Here is a 22,930-nt window from a genome sequence, read left to right on the forward strand (position 1 = left end):
CTGGTGGCAGAGAGGAAGGTGAACCAGGGCTGAGGCACTGCCGCTCGCCCCCCCCAGCCCACATCTCGCTCCCACCTCTCTGCAGCTGCTGGGCCTCGCCTTCCAGCAAGCGGGAGGTGGCAAGGGAGCACAAGCCTGCGCCAACCGCATTGCCCCTCTGCCAGCCGGCCCTCCCTCGTATACTCGCCAGCCCTCACCCTTTGGCCAAGCATAGGTCTTATCTTCGTGGGAAAGCTGAACCGCTGCCCTGCCCAGAGAAGCACTCTAAAGCCAGTTGAGCCTCGCCGTGTTCCCCCGAGTTGGCCCTTCGGCCAAGCGCAGGCGGCCTGGAGCGGATTTCCCTCCACGCCATCATCCTTACCTTCTCAGACTAGTTGAGGAGGGGAGGGGTGGGGCAGGCCCAGGCAGTGGTGGGATCAGCCAAACTGCAGAAAATTTTAGCTACCATTTGGGTGAACTGGTGAAAACCAGCTGAATTCCACCACTGGATATATTAGTCTAAGTATTTAGATAATGTCAATTGTGTCCAAATATCTTATGCTGATATATGTGAAATTCCTGAAATGTACTTTTCAAAATGTATTGTATTATTTCAGACATATATTTTTCAAATCTTTGTCCTTATTTTTCACTCACGTTTCAACTATCAAAGAGTGGGGGATAATTTTGCAGATTTAAATTTATATCTTTTTATAATTTTTTATAAATTCTTTGGTTAGAATAAACCTTAAATGTATATTTTCTGATTTTATCCTTATAAATATTTAAGTATAAATAATTTGTATAATATTGTATGTCAGGGCTCCCCAAACTTTTTAAACAGGGGGCTGATTCATGGTCCCTCTGATTATTGGGGGGGCGGGGGTGGACTGGCTGGGTGGGTGTGGCTAAGTGATCCTGTGACTGGGTGGTTGTGGCTAGGTGATCATGTGACTGGGTGGGCGTGGCAAATTTAGAAATCCACTTTTTTGCCTTTGTCCTTCCTAAACTGTACAACCCAAGGAATCTATTTACTTAATAAGACCCCCCCAAAAAAAGGAAAAAAGAGTGCAAACTTTCTTGCCACTTGCCTAACTTCATTACAACAGCAGCTTCAGGTTCCTTAAAATAGGCCATTAAAAAAAGAATAAAACAAACAGGATTTCCTTCAAAATAACTCCTGATCATATGTTTCAGATGACCACACAATAAACCAGACTGGGGAATTTGCAATTTTGAATTTCCTAGGGATGCAAAATTGCTATTAGTAAGGTACCAATAAATACAGTGCTCCAAAAAATAGGGATCCCTATAGCACAGAAGTAATGGCAGGCTGAGAGAAGCTATCAGTGAACGCCCCTCCCCTCCCTTCTCCTCTCTATGGGCCCATGTGGTTCCTTCCCCTTTGGTTCCAGCCAAAGGCTTCAGGGCTCTGCTGAGGGTCTCTTTGGAAGCAGCAGCAGCAGCAGCAGGACCTGTGAGTGCCTGCCAGCAAGGGCTGGTGGGGGGGGGGGCATAGGAGACCAGACTACTTTTTTGAATTATTTGGGAGTACAGGGCTAAAGGTCTTTTAAACCTGAAGGAGAATTCTGATTTGTTTTTTGCCACACTTGTGCATGTATACACACACACATGAATATATCTACCAAAATTGTTCAGCAACCAATTTGGTGGATGTACTTTATGGCAAGAATCAAAGCAGTGGGTGAATTCTCCTTCAGGCATTATATCGCGGTTGCTTTCATTTGAATTAGTGTTAGCCAACTTCAGATGATTTTGAAAAAGCTAGGAGACATGGATCAGGAGCTGGAAAACTTCCTGAAAGGCTGAACAGCACAGGCGCAGAAAAAGGGAGCAAATGAACCTGTCTGCTCTCTCCTTCCTCCTCTCAGATGGCATCATGGCAAGTGGTTCCAGCAATGTCGGGTGAGCGCAGAAACTAGGAGAGAGAGGCGAATCCCACCACTTTAGTCGGCCCTTCCCCCACTCACTTTTAAAGTGCTACTTTACAAGCTGGCAGCAGCACTGCTTTTCAAACCAGCAGAGCTGCTTTTCAAGCCTGCAGCAGCCCCTCCCCTACTCACCCACCGACCCTGGATCACGTGGCTGCACTGGCATCATCACCCCTCAGTCAGCTTGCCCTCCCCTGCACCCTTCGGCCTTACCTTCGGCAGCAGTGGTGTGATCAGAAGTGCAGTTCAACCTGTGAAATAACTAACCAGAAATGTGGCTGGAGTGGATGCTCACTGGAAGATAAGGCTGGTGGCAAGGGGTGGGGCGGGGCGAGGGGTGGGGCTGAATCCCACCATTCCACGGGATGGATACTTTGCATTGGCGGGCCGTATCCATCCCACGGGCCGTTGTTTGAGGATCAGTGATATATGTGATGGTTAGAGTTGATTAATATAAAGTATATATTTTTTCTTTAAATGCACACATACACATATACATATATACATATGCACACATACGCACAATAATAAAGAGTGTAATATGTAAGATGATTTTATAAATATATACATTATATAAATAAGAAAACTGCAGGCATACCAAACAAGAGAACAGAAAATTTGTATGATTGGTAATAGCTTTAGTCTTTGTAACATCTTCATTTTTTTAATCTCACTATATTAAAGAAATAATGGATTAGCATTCATAATTAATGCTTCAAATCCATATGTATGCATATTTCTGTGAGAGAATTTTAAAATATTCTTTCCAAATCTACAATTTTCAATCACATGTTTCTAAACTTGCTTATGATTTGGGCATCTTTAGAGCTAAATCTACTGTTGTGGCTCTGTTACTGGAGCCTGTGTCATCGTCAGGAGAGGACTCCGAGAGTGAAGGGGAGGAGTTGGCAAGGCCTCCCTCTCCAGGACCCTCCTCTCTGGCAATGCCTTCAGTGTCCGCCGAAGGGCAAGAGATAGGGCCAGGGCCAAGCACGTCCACGCAGCCACAGATGGACAGTGATGAGGGTAATGAGTCTTGGCTGGACCCACGCCAGCGTCACAGAGATAAGCGCATGCAACAGAAGAAAGGGCGTGCCCGAGATTAGGCTGAGTCACTGGACCACACCCCACAGGATATAAAAGGGAGCGTGGTGGCCAGTCAAACCTTGTGACGAACAAAGCTGAAAGCTTCCACGCCATTCTGCATTGCCGGACTTTTGTTTTAAGACTTTGCTGGAGTATCTCTGGACTTGATTAATTCCGTAATTATTGAGCTGCTTTCCTTTGATGTATCAGAAGTGGGGAGAAGTTATCTCTCCTCTTTGTAAATAATAAACTCTTGGCAGGCAGCCACTAGGTTGTTGCCAAGTTCTGTTATCATAAGGAAAAGGATTTTGCCGGCTGGTTTGGTCTTTAACTCCTGAATGTCTGTTGGTGTGTGTGCATGGGGTTGGGGACAGAACATCTACTGTCTGAAAGTCATTCTTGCTCTTTGAAATTAAAAAAAATGGCTATTGAATGGGAGCCATCAAATTCATGGAATTTGAAACATTCCCCCCTTTTTTCAATATAAGAAATTTGGGGTGAGGGAAGATACCTGTATTCCACTATGAAATTCTCTAAAAAATGTGGATTCCTCTGCCAAAACTAAGCCCTGATTAAAAAATACTGTTTTTTATTCTTGCGAAAGACACTTTACTGCTTTTCTTTTATGGCAGTGCTGTTTCTTTGATTGAGCTCATTAATATACACCAAACTCTTTTGCTTTCTAGGTATGATTGGCGACCATTAATATCACCCAGTCATCACATCCCAAGGGTTATAGGGTTATAGCCCCACATATTTGAATGGCTGTATAAATTATTGTTTTGATTTTGATACAGTCCTTGCAACTTTCCTTAAACTTTTTACACTAATAAATTCAGTGTGTTGTAAGATGCCAAGCAAAAACATGAAAATGCTGAAAATGATATAAGCCAACAGTTTTAAAAAGTATCTAGCCATGGAAACTTTATTTACCTTTTGTCTCCCAAATGTCAAAAATATGTGACATTTGGGGACAGGAAGGTAAATTCTATGAGTTACTTTTATTTTCAATGCATGCATTTAGGAATCTTATTTCTTTACCAAGAGCCTTGTTTTGCAGGGTTCCTAAATACATAGCTAGATACCGTATTTCCCTGAAAATAAGACCTGGTATTATTTTCTTTTAGGCTTGAAAATAAAGCACTTGGGCTTATTTTCAGGCAAGTCTTATTTATTTATTTATTTATTTGAGGTGCAGGAGGTGGCGAGCCCGGTCACCTCATGGCTGCTCGGCCCCTTAACCACGGCCTGCGGATCAGCTGAGCCAGTGAGGGCCGGGAGTTCTGTCTCTCTGGGTGCTAGCCATGGGCAGGGTGCCAGGCAACCTTGCAGCCCAGGGCCCCTCTCTTCCACAGCTCACCTTGTGGCTCTGGAGCAGGTGGTGAGCACGGTTTGCACTCCACCAGGCCTGGAGCTCAGGTGTTGCTCAGGCTGTTGCTATGATGAGATAGAAAGCCATGCCGCCCATCGGAATCAGCTCCCCCCTGCCTTTACCCAGCTGCTGCTGCTTGAGAAAAGGACGAAAAGGCAGGCAATTCTGGAAGATTGTGGGAAGTGCATGCTTATGGTAGAAGCAAAGCCCAACCTGTCCCTTTCAAGCAATCAAATGTCTCTGTGTGAGAGAGAATGAGAGAGGGGGGATGGAGGGGAGTAACAAGAATTGCAGGCAATGCTGTTTGAAAGGGTTTTCTCTCCATCATTTCAACTGCAAGGCTTGTTGCGTGTACGAGAGGTGGCACCGCTGTGAGGTTTGACATACCAGCGCAGCCACTTAGGGCAGGATGCCAGCTGCTGTGAGGATTTGGGGATTTTGGTGGCCTTTATGTGGCTGGGATGCCTGAAGGATACCTGGGTTCCAAGGCAGGCAAGGCTCAGCGTTTGTGCTCTGGTGTGCTCTTCTCCCGGGCAGCAGCCCTGCGTCTGCGCCACATCCAGCTCACCGAATCTGGCCTGCTGATCGCGGGTGGAGGTGGCAGCTCTGACCCAATCTTCGCCGCCAATGCTTCAGGCAAGAACAAACCTTGCAGCATCCAGCTCCAAGAGACTGCACCTGTCAGGGCTGCCTCTGTTCAATTCCTAGGAAAGAAAAATCCTTGGCTCCATAGATTTAGAGAAAAGTACTTTTACTAGAAACAAACCGAATGCAAACAGTTTCAAGCAAGCTCTGAAGCACAGAGCGGGATCAACACAGATGCAGATACAGTATACAGCCCAGCCCCCTTGTAGCTAGGCAACTGGAAGCCACTGCATACCAGAACAAACTGACATGGCCTTGAAAGTAACCGCAGTTGCAAAGCTGCAATTTAAACTGCTCCACAGTTCTCCCCCCCACACACACACACACACATTTTATGGCAGCAAACATCCAACTAGCTGACAGAGCTGGTATGACAAACCTCGCAAAGACCCATTTCTGGCAGAGTTTGGGAGAGAGAAACAAGCCAGGGACTCTGTTGCTTCTGCTTTCCTTGCATGCAGCCAAAAGTTCACAAAAGGCAAGAAGGTCCCCCTACCCCCAGTCCCAGGTCAACAGGTTGCTATACCTGGGACTCATGTTGCGGGAGAGGAAGTGATGTGAGGGAGCCCATTTCTTATGTTGGCCGGGCGGGGGGTGCCCATGTATAGGCCGGACCTAGGGGTGCCATCCTGAGCAGGTGCCGAGCTGGAGGCAGGGTTACCTGCCTTCTACTGTTTCTCATCAAGTGTGTGATTATGTGTGTGTGTGTGTGTGTGTGTGTGTGTGTGTGTGTGTGTGTGTGACATACAGAGAAATGGCAGAGAGGAAACCCTTTCAAACAGCATTGCCTGCAATTGTTGTAACTCCCCTCCCTCATTTCTCTTTCTTTCTCTCTCTGTCTCATTCTCTCTCTCTCTCACACACACACACACACATTTGATTGCTTGAAAGGGACAGGCTGGGCTTTGCTTCTACTGTAAGCATGTACTTCCCATAATCTTCCAAAATTGCCTGCCCTTTTGTCCTTTTCTCAAGTAGCAGCAGCCTGGTAGAGGCGGGGGGGAGGAGGAGCCGATTCCGATGGGCCGCATAACTTTCTGCCTCACCGTAGCAGCAGCCTGAGCAACACCTGAGCTCCAGGCCTGGTCGCTGTCTGCTCCAGAACCACAAGGTGAGCTGCAGAAAGAGGGTTCCTTGGCTGCAAGGTTGGCTGGCACCATCGGCAGGGCTGGGGCTAGCAAGAGTGCACTGGAAACATCTCCAGGCACCCAGAGAGACAGAACTCCTGTCCCTCACCGGATCAGCTGATCCACGGGCTGCGGTTAAGGGGCCAAGCAGCCATGAAGTGACCAGGGAAGGGAAGGGCTGCCTCCTGTGCTGATCACACCCACCCCAAAAAATCAGGCTAGGACTTATTTTTGGAGTAGGTTGTATTTTTGGGAAAACATGGGTAGCTCTCTTCAGTTGTTTCATTGAATGCATGTAGGCTACTGGAACAGCAAGCAATGTGTCTTGAAGATGTTTTGAATGTCCATTCATTCCCAGCCAGCAAGACCAGTGGCAAATAATTTATGGAAACTATGCTGAAAATCATCTGGAGGATCCCTACATGCTATTTCTGGATTAGAAAGGCTTCCTTCATGTTAATTTACCAAAGCAAAGCTAATGAACAATTCTTAACAACACGCTAACTACTATGCCTGCCATCTAGCAAGTAATGCTCCAAATGCATATAAATATCTGTTTCCAGAGAAGTCTGCAAGATGTTTCTAACTTTGTAACAATTCAAATGCCAGTATCTAATGGTTAAACAATAGGTTCTCATGTAAAGGTTTGTTGCTGTTTTGTAGTGTTTTTATTATCAATATTAGTAGTGACTCTTTTCTTTGTCTCTCACTGTGCAATTGAATGTTGATCAAAGCTGGTTCTGTGAAGGTAAAGAACTACAAAATTCTCCTGATATTCAGATCTGTTCTGAAAGTGGAGGACTCCAGACACTCATTATAGCAGAAGCTTTTGAAGACGACACAGGGCGCTACTATTGCCTGGCCTCCAATTCTCTTGGCTCTAGTTCTTCTTCAGCAGAATTATTTGTTGAAGGTAAGAAGACATGGCAATAAAAATGTCATGCATTGGGTTCTGTTTCTACTACCGGGTTTCTCCAAAAAGAAGACCAGGTCTTATTTTCTTTTGACCCCTGAAAAAACAGCTAGGCATTCTTTTTGGAGGGTTCTAATTATTGATTCACCTCGTGGCAGTGGCACAGATAGCCCCGCACAGCAGGAGCCTGCTGCTCGCCCACTTCTTATGCGGCCGCTTGCCAACACTTGTACGCATCACCCTGGCCTCCATTTCGCCTGAAGATGCCTGCCGGAAGGCATCTGCAGCCGATAACAGAATTCTGGATTGATCCGGAGCTCTGTTATTGGCTGCAGATGCCTTCCAGCAGGCATCTGAAAGCAAAACAGAGGCCAGGACAATGCGAGCGATTGGCGGCAAGCAGCTGCAGAAGAAGTGGCTGCAGAAGAAGGTGAGGCAGGTGTCGGGTTGTGGGAGGCTGGTAAATAGGGCAGCTCCACCCTCCCATCCTCACCCTAACTTATTTTTTACTTGTGTGTCTCACCCCATCCTCTGCACCCCTGGGTGGGTGGAGTCTTAATTAGGGCTAATTTTGTGGGTGGGGCTTAATTTGATTGCATGCGCTCAAAAACATGATAGGGCTTCTTTTCAAGGTGGCTCGTCTTTTTGTAAAAAACACAGTACCATATTTATAGCAACAGCTCTAGCTTTCACAAGTTTATGGGTCTGCACTCTGCAAACTGACTCTGCATGTCTAAATTGTCAGTGTCTACAATGATTAAAAAGTCTAATGTTAATTGTTACAATTCTGTATATATAGCAGTTCTTCTATTTTTAATTATACCTTTTCAACAAGTTAGACTTTTGAAAACTGTTTTTAAACAAAAACTGAAATGCTGTAAAACAGGGTAGACAGCCTTTTTTTCCACAGGAAGGTACCCTGTTTATTTTTGAAGTCCAAGAACTGCTGGGGAATGATTATGGCACGGTGTGGTCGTGTCTATAGTGCAGTGAGTTGTATTGATATTTTCAAAGTGTATTATAAGCAGTATAGTTTTCATGAAGGCTTTCCCATTCATAACATGGCCTGACACAAAGCAACATTTTCTGGCAAAATGGTTTCACCCCACCACCACCCATATCTATGTCAGTTACCAATCTGTCATCTTCCCATCTGTGGACATACATACAAAGCACTATGACAGGGGTGTCAAACTCAATTTCATTTTGAGGGCTGCATCAGCATTATGGTTGCCCTCAAAGGGCCAGTTGTATGTAAGACTAAGATAACTCATAGTGGCCAGGTGGACATAGCTGGGTGGTCATAGCCAGGTCACCGCGACTAGGTGGACGTGGCAGGGTGGGCATGGCTGGCGTACACCACTCACTGGGCACAATTGACTTGAGACGGGGCAGAATAAGTAACATTGGCTAACTCGACATGGGGACAGTTCAGTGCCCCACAAGCTCCTCGCCTCCTTGAACAGCTAGTAGCGAAGTACATGCACACACATCCATACCCACACCCACATCCACACACTGCATTCTAAGTTTGGGGACTTTTATCCACAGAGGAAGAAGAGACCCTTCTCCTCAAGCCTAGGCATAATTAGCAGTTTGCAAGCTCAGATGTGGATAAAAGTCTCCAAACTTGGAATGGTGTGTGTGTTTGTGTGCATGCACGCACGCACGCATGCACAGCACACCAAAGGAGACATTCTTCTCCCAATCCAATGGTGAAATCTTTCCCGGTTTGCCACTGGTTCACTGTCCATGCATGTGCAGTGTGTGCCAAATATACGCTGTGTATGCGCATGCACAGTGCGCACCAAATGTATGCTGTGCGCACATGCAGTACACACCAAATGCCCGCTGCGTGTGGAAAAAGGCTTGGGAAAGTAAGTAGAACAGTGGGGGGGGGAAACAGCTGTGCCACGCGATTTAAATTCACTAGAAAGTAGAATTTCATGTTTTCTAGTGATTTTAAATCATGCAGCACAGCTGATCGTTAGAAATACCGGTTCAGAGGAACCGGTAGCTTTTTTTTACTATCGGTTCGCCTGAACCGGTAGTTTTTATCACTACCGGTTCACTTGAACCGATGCGAACCGGTAGCATTTCACCACTGTCCCAATCCCAAACATTGTTGGTGTTTCCCTGTCCAATGCCCCCTCCCAGAAAAGCAGGAGGAGGAGGAGGATGCATGTGGAAGCATAGAGGAGAAAGTTTGCAGGAAGCAGTTTCCTCCAAGTCCAACTTCTGCTTGACAGATTTCTGGAGAGCAAGAGAAGGCGGCAGGGGAACAGTACTCCCCGGTCCTGCATGAGGGAGGCTGGCCCTTCTCAAAAGGGAATCCCCGTTTACAATCATGTATGGTAAGGATTCTGGCTTGTTGGGGCAGCCGTCCCTCATGCAGCTCCCCCACCACCCTCTTCTCCTCTCCAGAGATCTGTCAAGGCAGAAGTTGGACTTGGAGGAAACTACTTCCTGCAGACTTTCTCCTCTGTGCTGCCACATGCAACAGTCTCAACCTCTGCCTCCTGTGGAGGTCCAGGCAATGCTGGGAGGGGGGATCCAGAGGTCTCCAGCAGGGGAAGGTGAGACTAGGGCGAGCACCAAAGCCTTGTCCACCAGAGGAGCCTTGCCATCCCTCTCAGGCCATACGGAGGACCCCCAGATGGCAGCAGAGGCCATGCTGCTACCCTGGGCAGCAGAGGGTAAGCACCCAGCCTCAAGCTCCTGGGGCAGCGGGACCCCTCAGCCCAGGCCAGCTCCACTTCTCCAAGGAGGCACCTGGCCATGCTTACCTCCTCCTTGAGGCTGCTGCTGCTTTGCTCATTCTCCTTGGTTAGGTTGCTCATGGTGGGTGTGGGAGGACAAAGTGCATGGGTCAGAGGGAGGCCCACTGCCTCTCCATGCAAGGAGACCCGGCTTTGTAAGTAAATCATTCTTAGCGATTGGATGGGAGACTACCAGGAGAGGCCAGGAGGAGGTGGCAAGGAGATGTCAAAAGGGCAGCAGGGATGCTGGTTGGCCAAGTGCTAAGGCAGGACTTGCTCCCTCCCTTTCATTATAATCTCCTTCCTTCCTTCCTTCCTTCCTTCCTTCCTTCCTTCCTTCCTTCCTTCCTTCCTTCCTTCCTTCCTTTCTTCCTTCCTCCCTCCCTCCTCCTTCTCATTCACATCCCTTCCTCCCTCCCTCCTTCCCTGCCTCTCTCCTTCCTTCCTTCTTCCTTCCTCCCTCCCTCCCTCCTTCCATGCCCAGAAAGGGACAATGGGAGGGGGAGATGGTAGCAGCATGGCCAGTGGTAGTGCCTGTCCCATGCGGGTGCAGGAGGCAGAGTGGTGGCTGCCCTAGTGAAAGGGATGTGCTAGTGGGCTGCAGACCCAGCGGGTGAGGCCGGACAGGCAAGAGACAGCGTGAAGATGGAGACAGCAGAAGCTGTGAGGCTGCTACTGGGGCTCTACTACGTGCTGATCTACAACTTGATGGTGGGCACCAGGGTTGGAACACAGTCAGCCTTAGACTGCCCCCTAGGGCTACCCTGGAGACAGTGAGGGGCCAGCCCCCGCTGCCTTGCCCCCAGCCCACCCTGGCTGGGGCATTCCCCCTGGGCGTGTGCATAGGAGCAGGTGTGTGTGTCTTGGGGCTGGCATCCCCAGTGTCCATCTTGCCCCCAGATCTAACCACATTGTGGGCTGGATCTTGCCCACGGGCCTTGAGTGTCACATGTCTGCACTAAGATAAGAACACTATAATTTTTCTTTTCTAAGAAAGTAAATGGATTTTGTATAGAATTCAATAATTTTATGAGAACCAGATATAAATTGTAGCTGTGCAGAATGCTAATTTCTTTTTGTGTGTCTTAATATTAAAAACTTTAAATAAATTACAATAATTGGATGGGAGAAGACTGGTGAACACCAAAGTATCATGGAAATTTCAGCAATACTGAAATCATAGAGATTGTCTTAAATCAGTGGTGTCAAACTCAAGGTCCGCGGGCCGGATTTGGCCCATGGGTGCTTAAATCTGGCCCCTGGGGCCAGCCTGGAAATAACAAAGGACTGGCCCGTGGTGCCTCTGGCAGCCAAAACAAGGAGCGGGGCCTGGATGGCCTCCTGCAGCACTCTGCCTGCCAAAATGGGGCGCAGGGCCCCTACCACCCTGTTTTAGCTGGCAAAATGCTGCAAGAGGCTGTCCACGCTGAAAATGGGGCACGGGGGGGGGGGGCTTCACGCACCCAGTTTTGCCCGGCAGGGTATTGCAGGAGGCGTCTGTCCCGTCACACATACATCCCCATCAACCTGCAGAGAAGAACTACAATGCTGATCTGGACCTTGAAGAAATCCAGTTTGACACCCCTGTCTTAAATATTCTGTTTATAAACATGCAGCTGTGTTACACCTGATGTTATCACTAATGAGTCTGTTTCTTACTTTTCTGCAGGTGCCAGTTCCTCTGATTCTGATAGTGAACATTTCAAAACAAAATCTGGAGCCATGCCCCAGTGAGTTTACAAAACAAAACCAACTATGTTGTGTTAATGTTTCTATGACCATCTGAAAGGATAATTGCTAAGCTGTTCTGCTTCACATCTTCCTCCTGTAATCACTTTATGCAGGAAAAGAATTAACTACTGTTAATCAATAATTAAGTGCTGTTGATGTATTGGATTGAATCTTGACCATAGGATGACTATGAAGACTAATTATTTCATATTCTGAAGATGGATTCCAAGCATATCAGTAAAATTATCTTTGTTGTAATGTATAACTAGTAAGAAATATTTCCTAAAATACAAAGAATTTGATGAGGAAATATTAGCATTAGAGTTTCATTGCCGCACTGGAAACATATTAAGCTGCAGTTTTCTACTTACTGAAGACATAGACAATGGAAAATGTAGCTAATTGGTTACAGGTCCCTAATCAGAATGTAAGTAATCCATCTGATTTAAGCAGCTTGGCATACAAATGTTATCACTTTTATCCACAAGAACAGTGTGAACACTACTTCTGAATTGGATGGCATAGAAATAGGATACTGCAATGATGAGAATGTCTTCTTTAATTCGAACTTTTGACAGCAAATTTGCTAAGGAAAAGATCTACATCCACAATCTTTGTATGACTGTTAGAACAAAAATATATCTTATCAATCCAAATGTGTAATGCCTGTTTTTTAAAAAAAATTAACAAAAAAGATAAAAAATTTAAGAAATCAGCTTGAAAGAAAAAACCCCTTGTTTTACTTTAAGATGTATATAATTATAGCTTGGAGCAATTTTTAATATTAAAATGTTAACTGATTAAAGAATAAGGGTTCAAAGTATATGTTTTTCCCCCTTAAAATGCTAAGAGCAAGAAGAATAGAATAAACAAGATTGGGTGTGTGCTCAGAAAAAACAAGTTGTTAGAACCCTGAGGATGTTCCCCAAAGTTTCCTGATGTTAGTAATTACTTAATTAAATTTAAGTTAATGTATGTAAATTCCTATTCCCTATCACTTAACTACCAAATAAGTAACAGGGTGAAAAGATAGTGTGGAATTTAGTGTTTGAGTAAGCATGAGAAAAGGCTCTACAGTGTTCCATTTCATGAAATGGAAAGCATTTTATGAGCACACCAAGTGAATTTCTGTCTGCGTTTTGATTTGTCCAATTATCCAGGGCTCAGAAGAAAAGTACTTCTGTTTCATTGACAATTGGATTGACAGCTCCAAAGTCTGGAATTACTACGGCAGTAATCCAGCCTATCTCTGTGCCTAATCAGCAGGTAGATATTTATGTACTACTATAGAACATTAAATGTTTGTTACATTACTTATTATTTATTTATTATTATTTAGCATATGATGAGAACATGACAGAAGAGAAGTAAACATATATACACAGTCCACGTAATTATAAATATAACATCTATGGGGGTGTGGCAGTGACCTCATAACTGGATGTCCAGCTATCCAGGCGATCACCTCTGGCATTGCTTCATGCATATCTTCTACAGAACTGGAGAATTATCATATTTTTTGGACAAAATGGGTGGAAATGTCTGTGCTTCTTATAGAATGAATGTTGCTGAAGCCCTGCCCACCCTCCGGCCCCCTTCGGCCTCTGCCTCCCAGCAATTTGCCTCCTTGCAGCAAACAGCAAACACCCTGATCAGCTTCAGCACAGCCTGATTTAGCATGAGCAGCTGATTGGTGGTTGGATCAGCTGTTCCAGGCTGTGGAGATCGCCGGTGCCCATCAGCACCAGCGCTCCCTATCGTCACTGATACCTATCACTGTCTCCAAGTGCCCATTTTTGGCCTCCACGCATCCCATTGCCTGGAACAGGCTGAAAATGGGATACGCAGAGGCCGAAAATGGGACACACGGAGCCCAAAAACAGGATGCGCGGAGGCTGAAAATGGGGCGCTTGGAGGCAGCGATAGGTGGCAGCGCCAATGGGTGGCGGCAGCGCTGATGGGTGGCAGCGATCCCTGCAGCCTGGAGCAGCTGATTGGTGGTATTCTGGGAGGCAGATCCAACTCCCAATCAGCTGCTCATGCTAAATCAGGCTGTGCTGAAGCTGGCCAGGCTGTTTGCTGCTTGCTGCAAGGAGGCAAATTGCTGGGAGGCATAGGCAGAGGCGGATTTTTTTCTTGTTTTACTCCCCAAAACCTAGGTGCATTTTATAGTCCGGGGCATCTTATAGTCCGAAAAATACGGTAATTAAATTATTATTAAATTAATAATAACATGTAGATATATCCTGCAATAATAATAATAATAATAATAATAATTATTATTATTATTATTATTATTATTATTATTATTATTATTATTATTATTATTATTATTATTATTATTATTAATTGAATTGAGTCCTACTCCCGAAGGACTCAGGGCGGTGAACAACTATAAGAGCTTTCCTTCTTTTCTGCTTTGGATTCTTCTATTCTTGGTGCATTTATTTAATGAAGTGTCCTTGCTCACTTTTCTGTACAAGTTTTAGGTATGATAGCATTAAGGTATAAATAATTTTTTAAGGGAATATGGCAGACTACAATATCCTCAATTTACAGCACTTCAAATTACAACACTGAAAAAGTGACTTATGACCAGTTTTCACACTTGCAACTATTGCAGCATCCCCATGGTCACATGACCAAAATTCAGATGTTTGGCAGCTGACTCATATTTATGACACTTCCAGTATCCTGGGGTCATGTGATCATCTTTTATGATCTTCTGACATGCAAAATCAATGGGGAAGAGAGATTTATTTAACAACCATATTAATAATTTAACAACCGCAGTGATTCACTTAACAACTGTGATAAAAAAAGGTTATAGAATGGGGCAAAACTCACAAAATTTGGGCTCATTTGTAGTCATACAATTGAGGACTACCTGTAGTTGCATTTGGGTATTTGTATTCATTGATTGATTCTATAAAACTAAAAATTTATTTATTTATTTATTTATTTGTTTAAATTTCTATACCGCCCTTCTCCAATGTAGGACTCAGGGCGGTGAACAGCCAAAGTAAAAACAAGACATACATACAAAGCATACAAAATCTAAAACTGTTTAAAATAATTAAATAATTTTGGCCGTAATTAAAACATTCCAATTTAAGCCTGTTGTAAATTTATTATAGAGGCACTGATTTGGTGTATAGAATTAGGTATGCAAGTATATCCATGAATCAGTGCTTCTCATTTCCTGACATTTCCTGAAGAGCTTGAAATGATGAATACATAGAGTTCCCCAAAGATTGTGGACCATAAATTTAAAATAATCACTTTTGTACATTCTCTTCATTTTCTTAATATGCAGTGTCTTCTTCAAGCACATATTTTTATATACGTTCTTTTTTATGTTCATTGCTTTCTTCACAATTCAATGTACATTCAGTTCTCATCACCATACTCATACTCATCACTCATAATATTTGAGCAGCCAGAGACCTACTGTGTTCATACTTCACAATTCCAGATCATAGCTGAGAAAAACTGCAACATAGCACCTGTTCATACTAGCTGTTCTGAACATCAATGCTAATGTAGCTGGGGCTTCAAAGAAGCAAATAATGCAGCTGTTTAAAGTAATATCAGAAGCTGTTCTGAGACCCTGCGTGTGACATTTATATTTCTCATCTTTATTTTTTCAGGGATCATGATTTCAGTATTTGTTCAGACTTTCCCAAACTATGGTGTTTAATGTTGTAAAAGTTGCAGTCAGTATTATTGTTAATGGTCTTAAAGTATGTAAATCAGGAGCCACAAGAGATTTCATGGAATTATATTCTTAGTGACATTTATATAAATTAGGATTGGTTATTATATTTATCAAAGTATTAAAAGCTAGAACATTTTTGAAAGTTATCAGCTGATAATTCAGTGTCATTGCTTAGTTACATAAATATATATTGATGAGTTCTGTCTGAAATACTAATTTTAATATGTTTATGCTATATTCAAGGGAAAAAAGAGAAAATGATAATAGAAATATACTTTATATTATTGTTTAAATTGCTCTTTATATTATTAATGGTGCAGTTATATTTTAACAATATCTGCATATGATATTTTTACAGGTTCAAAGTCCTACTTTACATCTCTGCAAATTAGATGGATCAAAGCCTAGTCATGCTACACCTATTTTTACAAAGGTCTGTTTTCTCAACCAATATTCCAGCCTGAAACCATGTGATTATGGATAATTTAAAGCCTATAAGAGTGGTACAAATAGTGATTTTTTTTTTGATCTGCCAATTTCCTCAAAGAGGTACTAAGAGCATACTTAGGAATTATGGGGATTGACAGATGGCACTTCTGGAAGGCAACTGGTTTAGAAGGATGATTTATATTATGGAAAGAAATATTGGGATTTTTTTCAGAAATACTTTTTTCTGTAATCTTAGCTACCACTACTTGCACTTTATAAGGTGGAATGGGCTAGTCATGGACTGCGTGCAGCTTTCTAGCATCTCAAGCTTTGGAAACTGAATATGGTAAAATTTGGTACACTTTAGTGCAATTTTAATACATGGTACATTTTTTGGTTTTTTTTCACAAAATTAAGAGCTGGAACAAAAGTGGAAGACAAAATGCCCTAAACGACACCCTTAAATATTACACAAATCCTGAAAAAAAAATCCCTAAATTAGGCTGCAAAATGGTTTCTGGACCTTAAGAGATTGAGGTGAAAATGTGAAGATTTTAGGATTCAAGCCACTCCATAACCGCCTCTCGCCACCGTAAGAGCCCACTCTTCATCTTTTTAACTAATTTTAACAGTATTTAATCTTCCTTGCCTCCTTCTAAATTTTTAATTTTTACATGATGTTTTATTAACATTTTATTGTATAGTTCCTCTCTGAGGGAGATGGGTGATTCAAAAATGTAAAAATAAAAATAAAACAGAGCCACAATATTTAAAATGATTGCAACTTTTTCCATTTACTTTTTATTTTCCAAATTACCATTTTTGCCTGTTTTTTAAAAATATTTGGATAGTGCATAAATACTTATACATAAAATAATTGCTACCAGTGGAGAAGGTGCTGTACAGATAACATGTTTTTTTCATAATTTTTTTTTTTTTGCTTGATAAAGTCAAAGGTGGAAAATATGTTATAAAACACATGTTGGTTAGGGTAGAGTATAGAGATGGACTTGAAGATGGAATTGAGCTACCATTCATCAGCTTTAGGCTGGAGAGAATGTGAAAAAACTTCAACATTGCCTTCCCTTAATTCTCTCAGTATCAGAGCAATTGGGAAAGGAAAGAATTTCCATGAGACTTAAGATTCTTTAAAGTTATATATTATAACTTTATAATATACTGTATAGTGTAACTGTGTTTCCTGATCTGATATCCCTCAAAGCCCTATAGGTCCATATGGTAGATGTCAGTTGTTTTGGATCTCCTATAAAGTTTCATAAAGGAACTACATCAATTCCATAATAAAAAGCATTGTCTAGAAGTAGACATTGTTATAAAGTAATGCTTGCTTCTGCACATTAAAATGTCATTTCCTCGATATTAACTGTGTTTGATAGATGCCGATTAGATAGATAGATAGATAGATAGATAGATAGATAGATAGATAGACAGACAGACAGACAGACAGACAGACAAAGTTGCATTCTCACGATGGCGTCATGTGACATATTGGGACTTTTTCCCACTTTGCTAAACCGGCATGTGACACATCTGGCCCGCAAGCCACGAGTTTGACAGCTCTGATATAGATAGATATAGATAGGCAGGCAGACAGGTTGACAGGTTGATAGGTAGATGAAATTTCCACAACAGTAAACATCTGATCACAACATAACGTGATCATCACAAGGTTTATGCCAATACTGGGACTGACTCTTTGTTTAGAAAAAGTATTCCTCTTTTCAAAGCCAAAGAGCAAGGTTTCTCAACCTCAGCAACTTTAAGATGTATAAACTTCAACTGGCTGGGAAATCTGTTCAAGACAAGATGCAAGAGAAGAGATATATGTTGACCTAGACTTCAGCAGCCCTCAAATTTTTGGGCATCAGGGACCAGTTCTGTGGAGTGAGATTTTCCGTGGACCGGAGAGGGTGTGGTTTTGTGTACTGCCCTGTTGTGGCCCTGCCCTCTGAGCCTGTCCCATCGGAGGAAGAAAGCTCCGAGCATGAGGAAGAGGAGTCAGCCAGGCCTCCCTCTCCAGGCCCCTCCCCTCTGGCATTGTCTCAGGTGCCGGCCGAGGGAGAGGAGATCAGTAGGAAGACAGCTGGCTCGGATCAGAGTGACGAAGAAACATCATTCCTGGACGCACGCCTCCGAAGGCGTGATAAACGTTTGCAGCAGCTTAGGAGGCGTGCTAGGGATTAGAACTGAGTCACTGGACCACACCCCAGAGACTATATAATAGAGGGTAGTGGTCAGTGATCCTTGTGACGAACAAAAGTAAACCTTGGATAGTCACTAAAGCCTCGTCCGGAACTGCGGAGAGAAATATTATTTCTGCTTGGACTTTTTGCACGTTAAGTACCTTATCTTTCTGTTTGTGAAAATAAAGGCATTTGGCAGACGGTGTGTCTATTGCTGCCAAGTGGGAGATAAGACCTGGGTGCATTCCAAAGTGTTTCCTTAACCCTCGGCTGGCTGTGTTTGTGTGTGTGTGGGTACGGGGACAGATCATCTTGTTCGTCACCCCACATACTCCATCGTTAACCCACGATGGACCAACAGCTGCAGCAGCAGTTACAGCAGATGCTGGAGGCCAATCAGCTTCTGCAACAGCAAATAGCACAGCTAACTGCCCAACTTGCTTTGGGAAATGCTCCTGCAGCTCCCCCTCCTCCCCCTCCCCGTCCGAGATGCCCAGTGAACGTGCCAGATAGGTTTTCTGGGCAGCAGGAGATGTTTCCGGCCTTCTTGGGACAATGCCAACTGTTCATGGCGATGAGGCCGGAGGATTTTCCGGATGACCGGGCTCGGGTGGCATTTGTTATCAGCTCCCTCTCTGGCACTGCCGCCCGATGGGCCACGCCCCTGTTGTTGCAAGATAGCCCCTTGCTCCTGGACTTTCAGGGTTTTTTACAACACCTGCGCACCATGTTTGAGGACCCCCTCCGGGTGCAGACAGCAGCGAGGCGCATCAAGGACCTCCGCCAAGGCAAGCGCCCCCTGCAGGACTATATTGCAGAGTTCCGACTGTTAGGCCAGGATTCGGCTTGGAATGAGGTGGCGCTGATGGACGCCTTCCAGGACGGTCTTTCTGACGAGATGCAGGACGAGCTGGTTCGTGTGGAGGCACCACCGACCCTCGACGCGCTGGTGACCCAATGCCTGCGCATCAACGCCCGCCTGCAACGGCGACGGCCCTGTCAGGCTCTTCCGGAACCACCGACAGCGTCGGCACCCCCGTGTTTCACACCGACAGTGCTTCGGACCGCACAGCGTTTTGTGGCGACGGCTGAGGAGCCCATGGAGCTCGGAGCAGCCAGACCTCAACTGACGGCCCAGGAGCGGATGCGGAGACGTCAAGGGGGGTTGTGCCTCTATTGCGGCGAGGTGGGACATTTTGCCGCCTCGTGTCCCCAGAAGCTGAGTGGACCACTCAAGCCTGTTCCGGAGTCTCGGCGTGACCAGCCGGGAAACGGGCCAGGCCTGGCCTAGGGGAAACTCTGGGTCAGGCACGTGACCATGCCCTGTCGGAGTCGGCGGCTGTGGACTGTGAGCCCCCTCGGCACCTGATTTTGAACACCCGGGTGTTGTTGGCTAACCGGTCGGAGGGGCTCCAGGCGCACGCACTGGTGGACTCGGGGGCTACCATGAACTTTATGGACCAGGCCTTTGTGGCCCATTACAAAGTCCCCTTGGTTCCAGTGGACCCTCCGTTGAGGGTCGAAACTATAGATGGGCGGGAACTCGTGGCGGGGCCCATCAAAACCGCTACCCAGCCCTTGCGCCTTGCCATTGGGAACCACGAGGAGGCGATCCAGTTTTACGTAACGGCGGATCTGCACTTTCCCTTGGTCCTGGGGATGGCCTGGCTTCGGGCGCACGACCCTGAGGTGGCATGGTCGAGAAATGCCATCTCGTTCCCGAGCCTGCAGTGTGTCGACCACCTTTGCCACACCTGCGCCGGCCAGGACATCTCTGCCCCAAACGTCTCCTTGCCTCCGGAGCTGACGCCCTTCGCCGACGTGTTCAGCGAGAAGGAGGCGGACCGCTTGCCCCCGCACCGACCCTACGACTGTGCGGTGGACCTAATGCCCAACGCGCCCCTGCCCTCGGGACGCCTGTACTCCATGTCGGAGCCCGAGATGGCCGCCTTACGGGACTTTCTGGAAAAGAACCTGGCCCGTGGGTTCATCCGGCCTTCGACCTCCCCGCTCTCGGCCCCGGTCCTCTTCGTTAAAAAGAAGACGGGGGACTTGCGCCTGTGTTGCGACTACCGGCGCTTGAATGCCATCACAGTGCGAAATCGCTACCCCCTGCCGCTGATCCCGGAGCTGATGGAGAGGTTGCGGGAGGCCTCGATCTTCACTAAGCTCGATCTCCGAGGGGCCTACAACCTGGTGCGCGTGAGAGAGGGGGACGAGTGGAAGATGGCGTTCGGCACTCGGTACGGACACTTCGAGTATACCGTCATGCCGTTCGGGTTGACCAACGCCCCCGCGGTCTTCCAGCACTTGATGAACGATGTGTTCTGGGACATGCTGGATCGGTTCGTGGTGATCTACTTGGATGACATTTTGATCTATTCCCGGACCCCGGAAAGTCACCTCCAGCATGTCCGCCAGGTCCTGCAGCGCCTGCGGGAGCACCAGCTCTATGCAAAGTTGGAGAAATGCTACTTCTTCCAGACTTTCATAGAGTTCCTCGGGCACATCATCACCCCCGAGGGCATCGCGATGGACCCGCGCAAGGTGGAGGCCTTGCGCAGTTGGGAACCCCCGCGTCGGGTGAAGGACGTCCAGGGTCTGTTGGGATTCGCCAACTACTATTGGACCTTCATCCCGGGCTTCGCCACCCTGACCTTGCCGTTGACCCAGCTCCTTCGGAAGAAGGTCCCGTTCCAGTGGGGGCCCCCACAGCAGCAGGCCTTCGAGGTCCTCAAGCAGGCCTTCCTCACGGAGCCAGTCCTGAGGCACCCCAATCCACACCGTCCGTTCGTGGTGGAGACGGACGCGTCCAACGTGGCGATTGGGGCGGTGCTGCTACCGGCTCCGGTGGATGGCGGCACTCTTTTTCCCTGCACATACTACTCCCGGAAACTCAACCCTTCCGAGCGCAACTACACCATCTGGGAAAAGGAGTTGCTGGCCATCAAGGCCGCGTTCGAGGCTTGGCGACATCACCTCGAGGGGGCCCGACACCAGGTGGAGGTGCGGACGGACCATTGGAACCTGGAGCACCTCACCACGGCCAGGAAGTTGAACCAGCGGCAGATCCAGTGGTCGTTGTTTTTCGCCCGGTTCAACTTCCACGTCACATACATTCCGAGCAACCTCAACCAGAGGGCGGACGCGCTATCCCGTAAGCCGGAATACTTTTGCCCCAAGGACTCCCTTCCCCCCCGGACGGTGCTGCCAGCGGACTCCTTGGCCGCGGTCCAGGAACCGGTGGACCTGCGGGCTCAGGTGCTGGAAGTGCAGCGACGGGACGACTGGTCGCAGCAGCGGAGAGCGGACGTCGGCCCCGCGTCCCCATGGACCGTGGAGGAGGGCTTGCTCAGACACCGGGGTCGGCTGTATGTGCCCACAAGTCCGCTCCGAGCCCTCGTCATGAACCAGTGCCATGACAACCCCGCAGCGGGGCACTTCAGCTTCTTTAAGACTTTGAACTTGGTGACACGGACTTTTTGGTGGCCTCGGGTACGGCACGATGTGCACGCCTACGTGACGTCCTGTGTGACGTGCCGACAGGCCAAAGCCGCATCCGGCCCCCCTCCTGGACTCCTCCAGCCGCTGCCGACACCGGAGAGACCGTGGGGAGCCATCTCCATGGACTTCCTGACAGACCTGCCCCTGTCCGCTACGTACATGACCGTCCTCATGGTGGTGGATGCGCTCACAAAGATGGCACATTTCATCCCGTGCCGCGGCCTGCCCTCGGCCCGCACCACGGCTCGCCTGTTCCTGCAACATATCTTCCACCTCCACGGCCTGCCGGACCGGGTGGTTTCGGACCGTGGGGCCCAGTTCACGGCCCGCTTCTGGAAAAGCCTGATGGCCACGCTGGAGGTGCAGGTGTGCCTGTCGTCATCGCACCATCCGGAGACTGACGGGGGCATGGAGAAGGTCACCGGCATACTGGAGCAGTACCTCCGCTGTTTTGTCAACCAGCAGCAGGACAACTGGGCCGAGTACCTTCCCCTGGTGGAGTTCGCTTTTAATAACTCCCAACACACCTCCACCCAGATGACCCCGTTCCATGCCAACGTCGGATACCATCCACGGCTTTTCCCGTTGACCATCATGGACTCCCCTGTTCCCGAGACCCGGGACTTCCTCTTGGAGCTGCAGGCGGTGCAGCAACTGGTGCGGTGGCAGCTGATCCGGGCGAAAGAGGATTATAAACGGTTCGCCGATCGCGCCTGCCGGGCGACGCCACCGCTGGAAGTAGGAGATCGGGTGTGGTTGTCCACGAAACACCTCCCCACGGACCGGCCGGTGAGGAAACTGGCCCACCGCTTTATCGGTCCCTTCCCTATCGAGGCGGTCATCAATCCGGTGGCCTACCGATTGACTCTACCCCGCTCCATGCGGCTCCACCCTGTTTTTCATTGGTCCCTCCTGGTCCCTGAGGCCCCCGCGAGCCATCGCCGCCCACCAACGCCTGCCCCCCCCCAGCCACAGCCGACGAGGACGACGCCTCGACGTATGAGGTGGACAGTATCCGGGACTCCCGTTGGCTGAAGGGGCGCTTCCAATACCTCATCGCCTGGAAGGGGTACGGGCCCGAGGATTTCACCTGGGTGGACGCGTCTGCCGTTCAGGCCCCTGACCTGGTGCGGGCTTTCCACAAACAGTTCCCGTCCCGACCCCATCCCGACCATCAGACCCGGGGGAAGGGCCCTGCGGTGGAGGATAGTGTTGTGGCCCCGCCCTCTGAGCCTGTCCCATCGGAGGAAGAAAGCTCTGAGCCTGAGGAAGAGGAGTCAGCCAGGCCTCCCTCTCCAGGCCCCTCCCCTCTGGCATTGTCTCAGGTGCCGGCCGAGGGAGAGGAGATCAGTAGGAAGACAGCTGGCTTGGATCAGAGTGACGAAGAAACATCATTCCTGGACGCACGCCTCCGAAGGTGTGATAAACGTTTGCAGCAGCTTAGGAGGTGTGCTAGGGATTAGAACTGAGTCACTGGACCACACCCCAGAGACTATATAATAGAGGGTAGT

At 47.3% G+C, this 22,930-nt stretch overlaps 1 protein-coding gene across 5 annotated transcripts in view; it reads left to right on the plus strand.

Moving 5' to 3' along the window:
* The window catches only part of PALLD (palladin, cytoskeletal associated protein), a 531,380-nt gene that overhangs the window by 290,985 nt on the left and 217,465 nt on the right, over positions 1 to 22,930 (plus strand). For all 5 annotated transcript variants that reach the window (XM_070948121.1, XM_070948115.1, XM_070948116.1 and 2 more), the window contains exons 3-6: positions 6,896 to 7,074; positions 11,503 to 11,563; positions 12,725 to 12,830; positions 15,641 to 15,715. In XM_070948121.1, the coding sequence (XP_070804222.1) occupies positions 6,896 to 7,074; positions 11,503 to 11,563; positions 12,725 to 12,830; positions 15,641 to 15,715 (421 nt within the window). The remainder of the gene's footprint in view (positions 1 to 6,895; positions 7,075 to 11,502; positions 11,564 to 12,724; positions 12,831 to 15,640; positions 15,716 to 22,930) is intronic.

The sequence above is a fragment of the Pituophis catenifer genome, unplaced genomic scaffold (genome assembly GCF_029215685.1).
Source record: "Pituophis catenifer annectens isolate HBS135680 unplaced genomic scaffold, rPitCat1.0.hap2 SCAF_8, whole genome shotgun sequence".
Taxonomy (NCBI): domain Eukaryota; kingdom Metazoa; phylum Chordata; class Lepidosauria; order Squamata; family Colubridae; genus Pituophis; species Pituophis catenifer.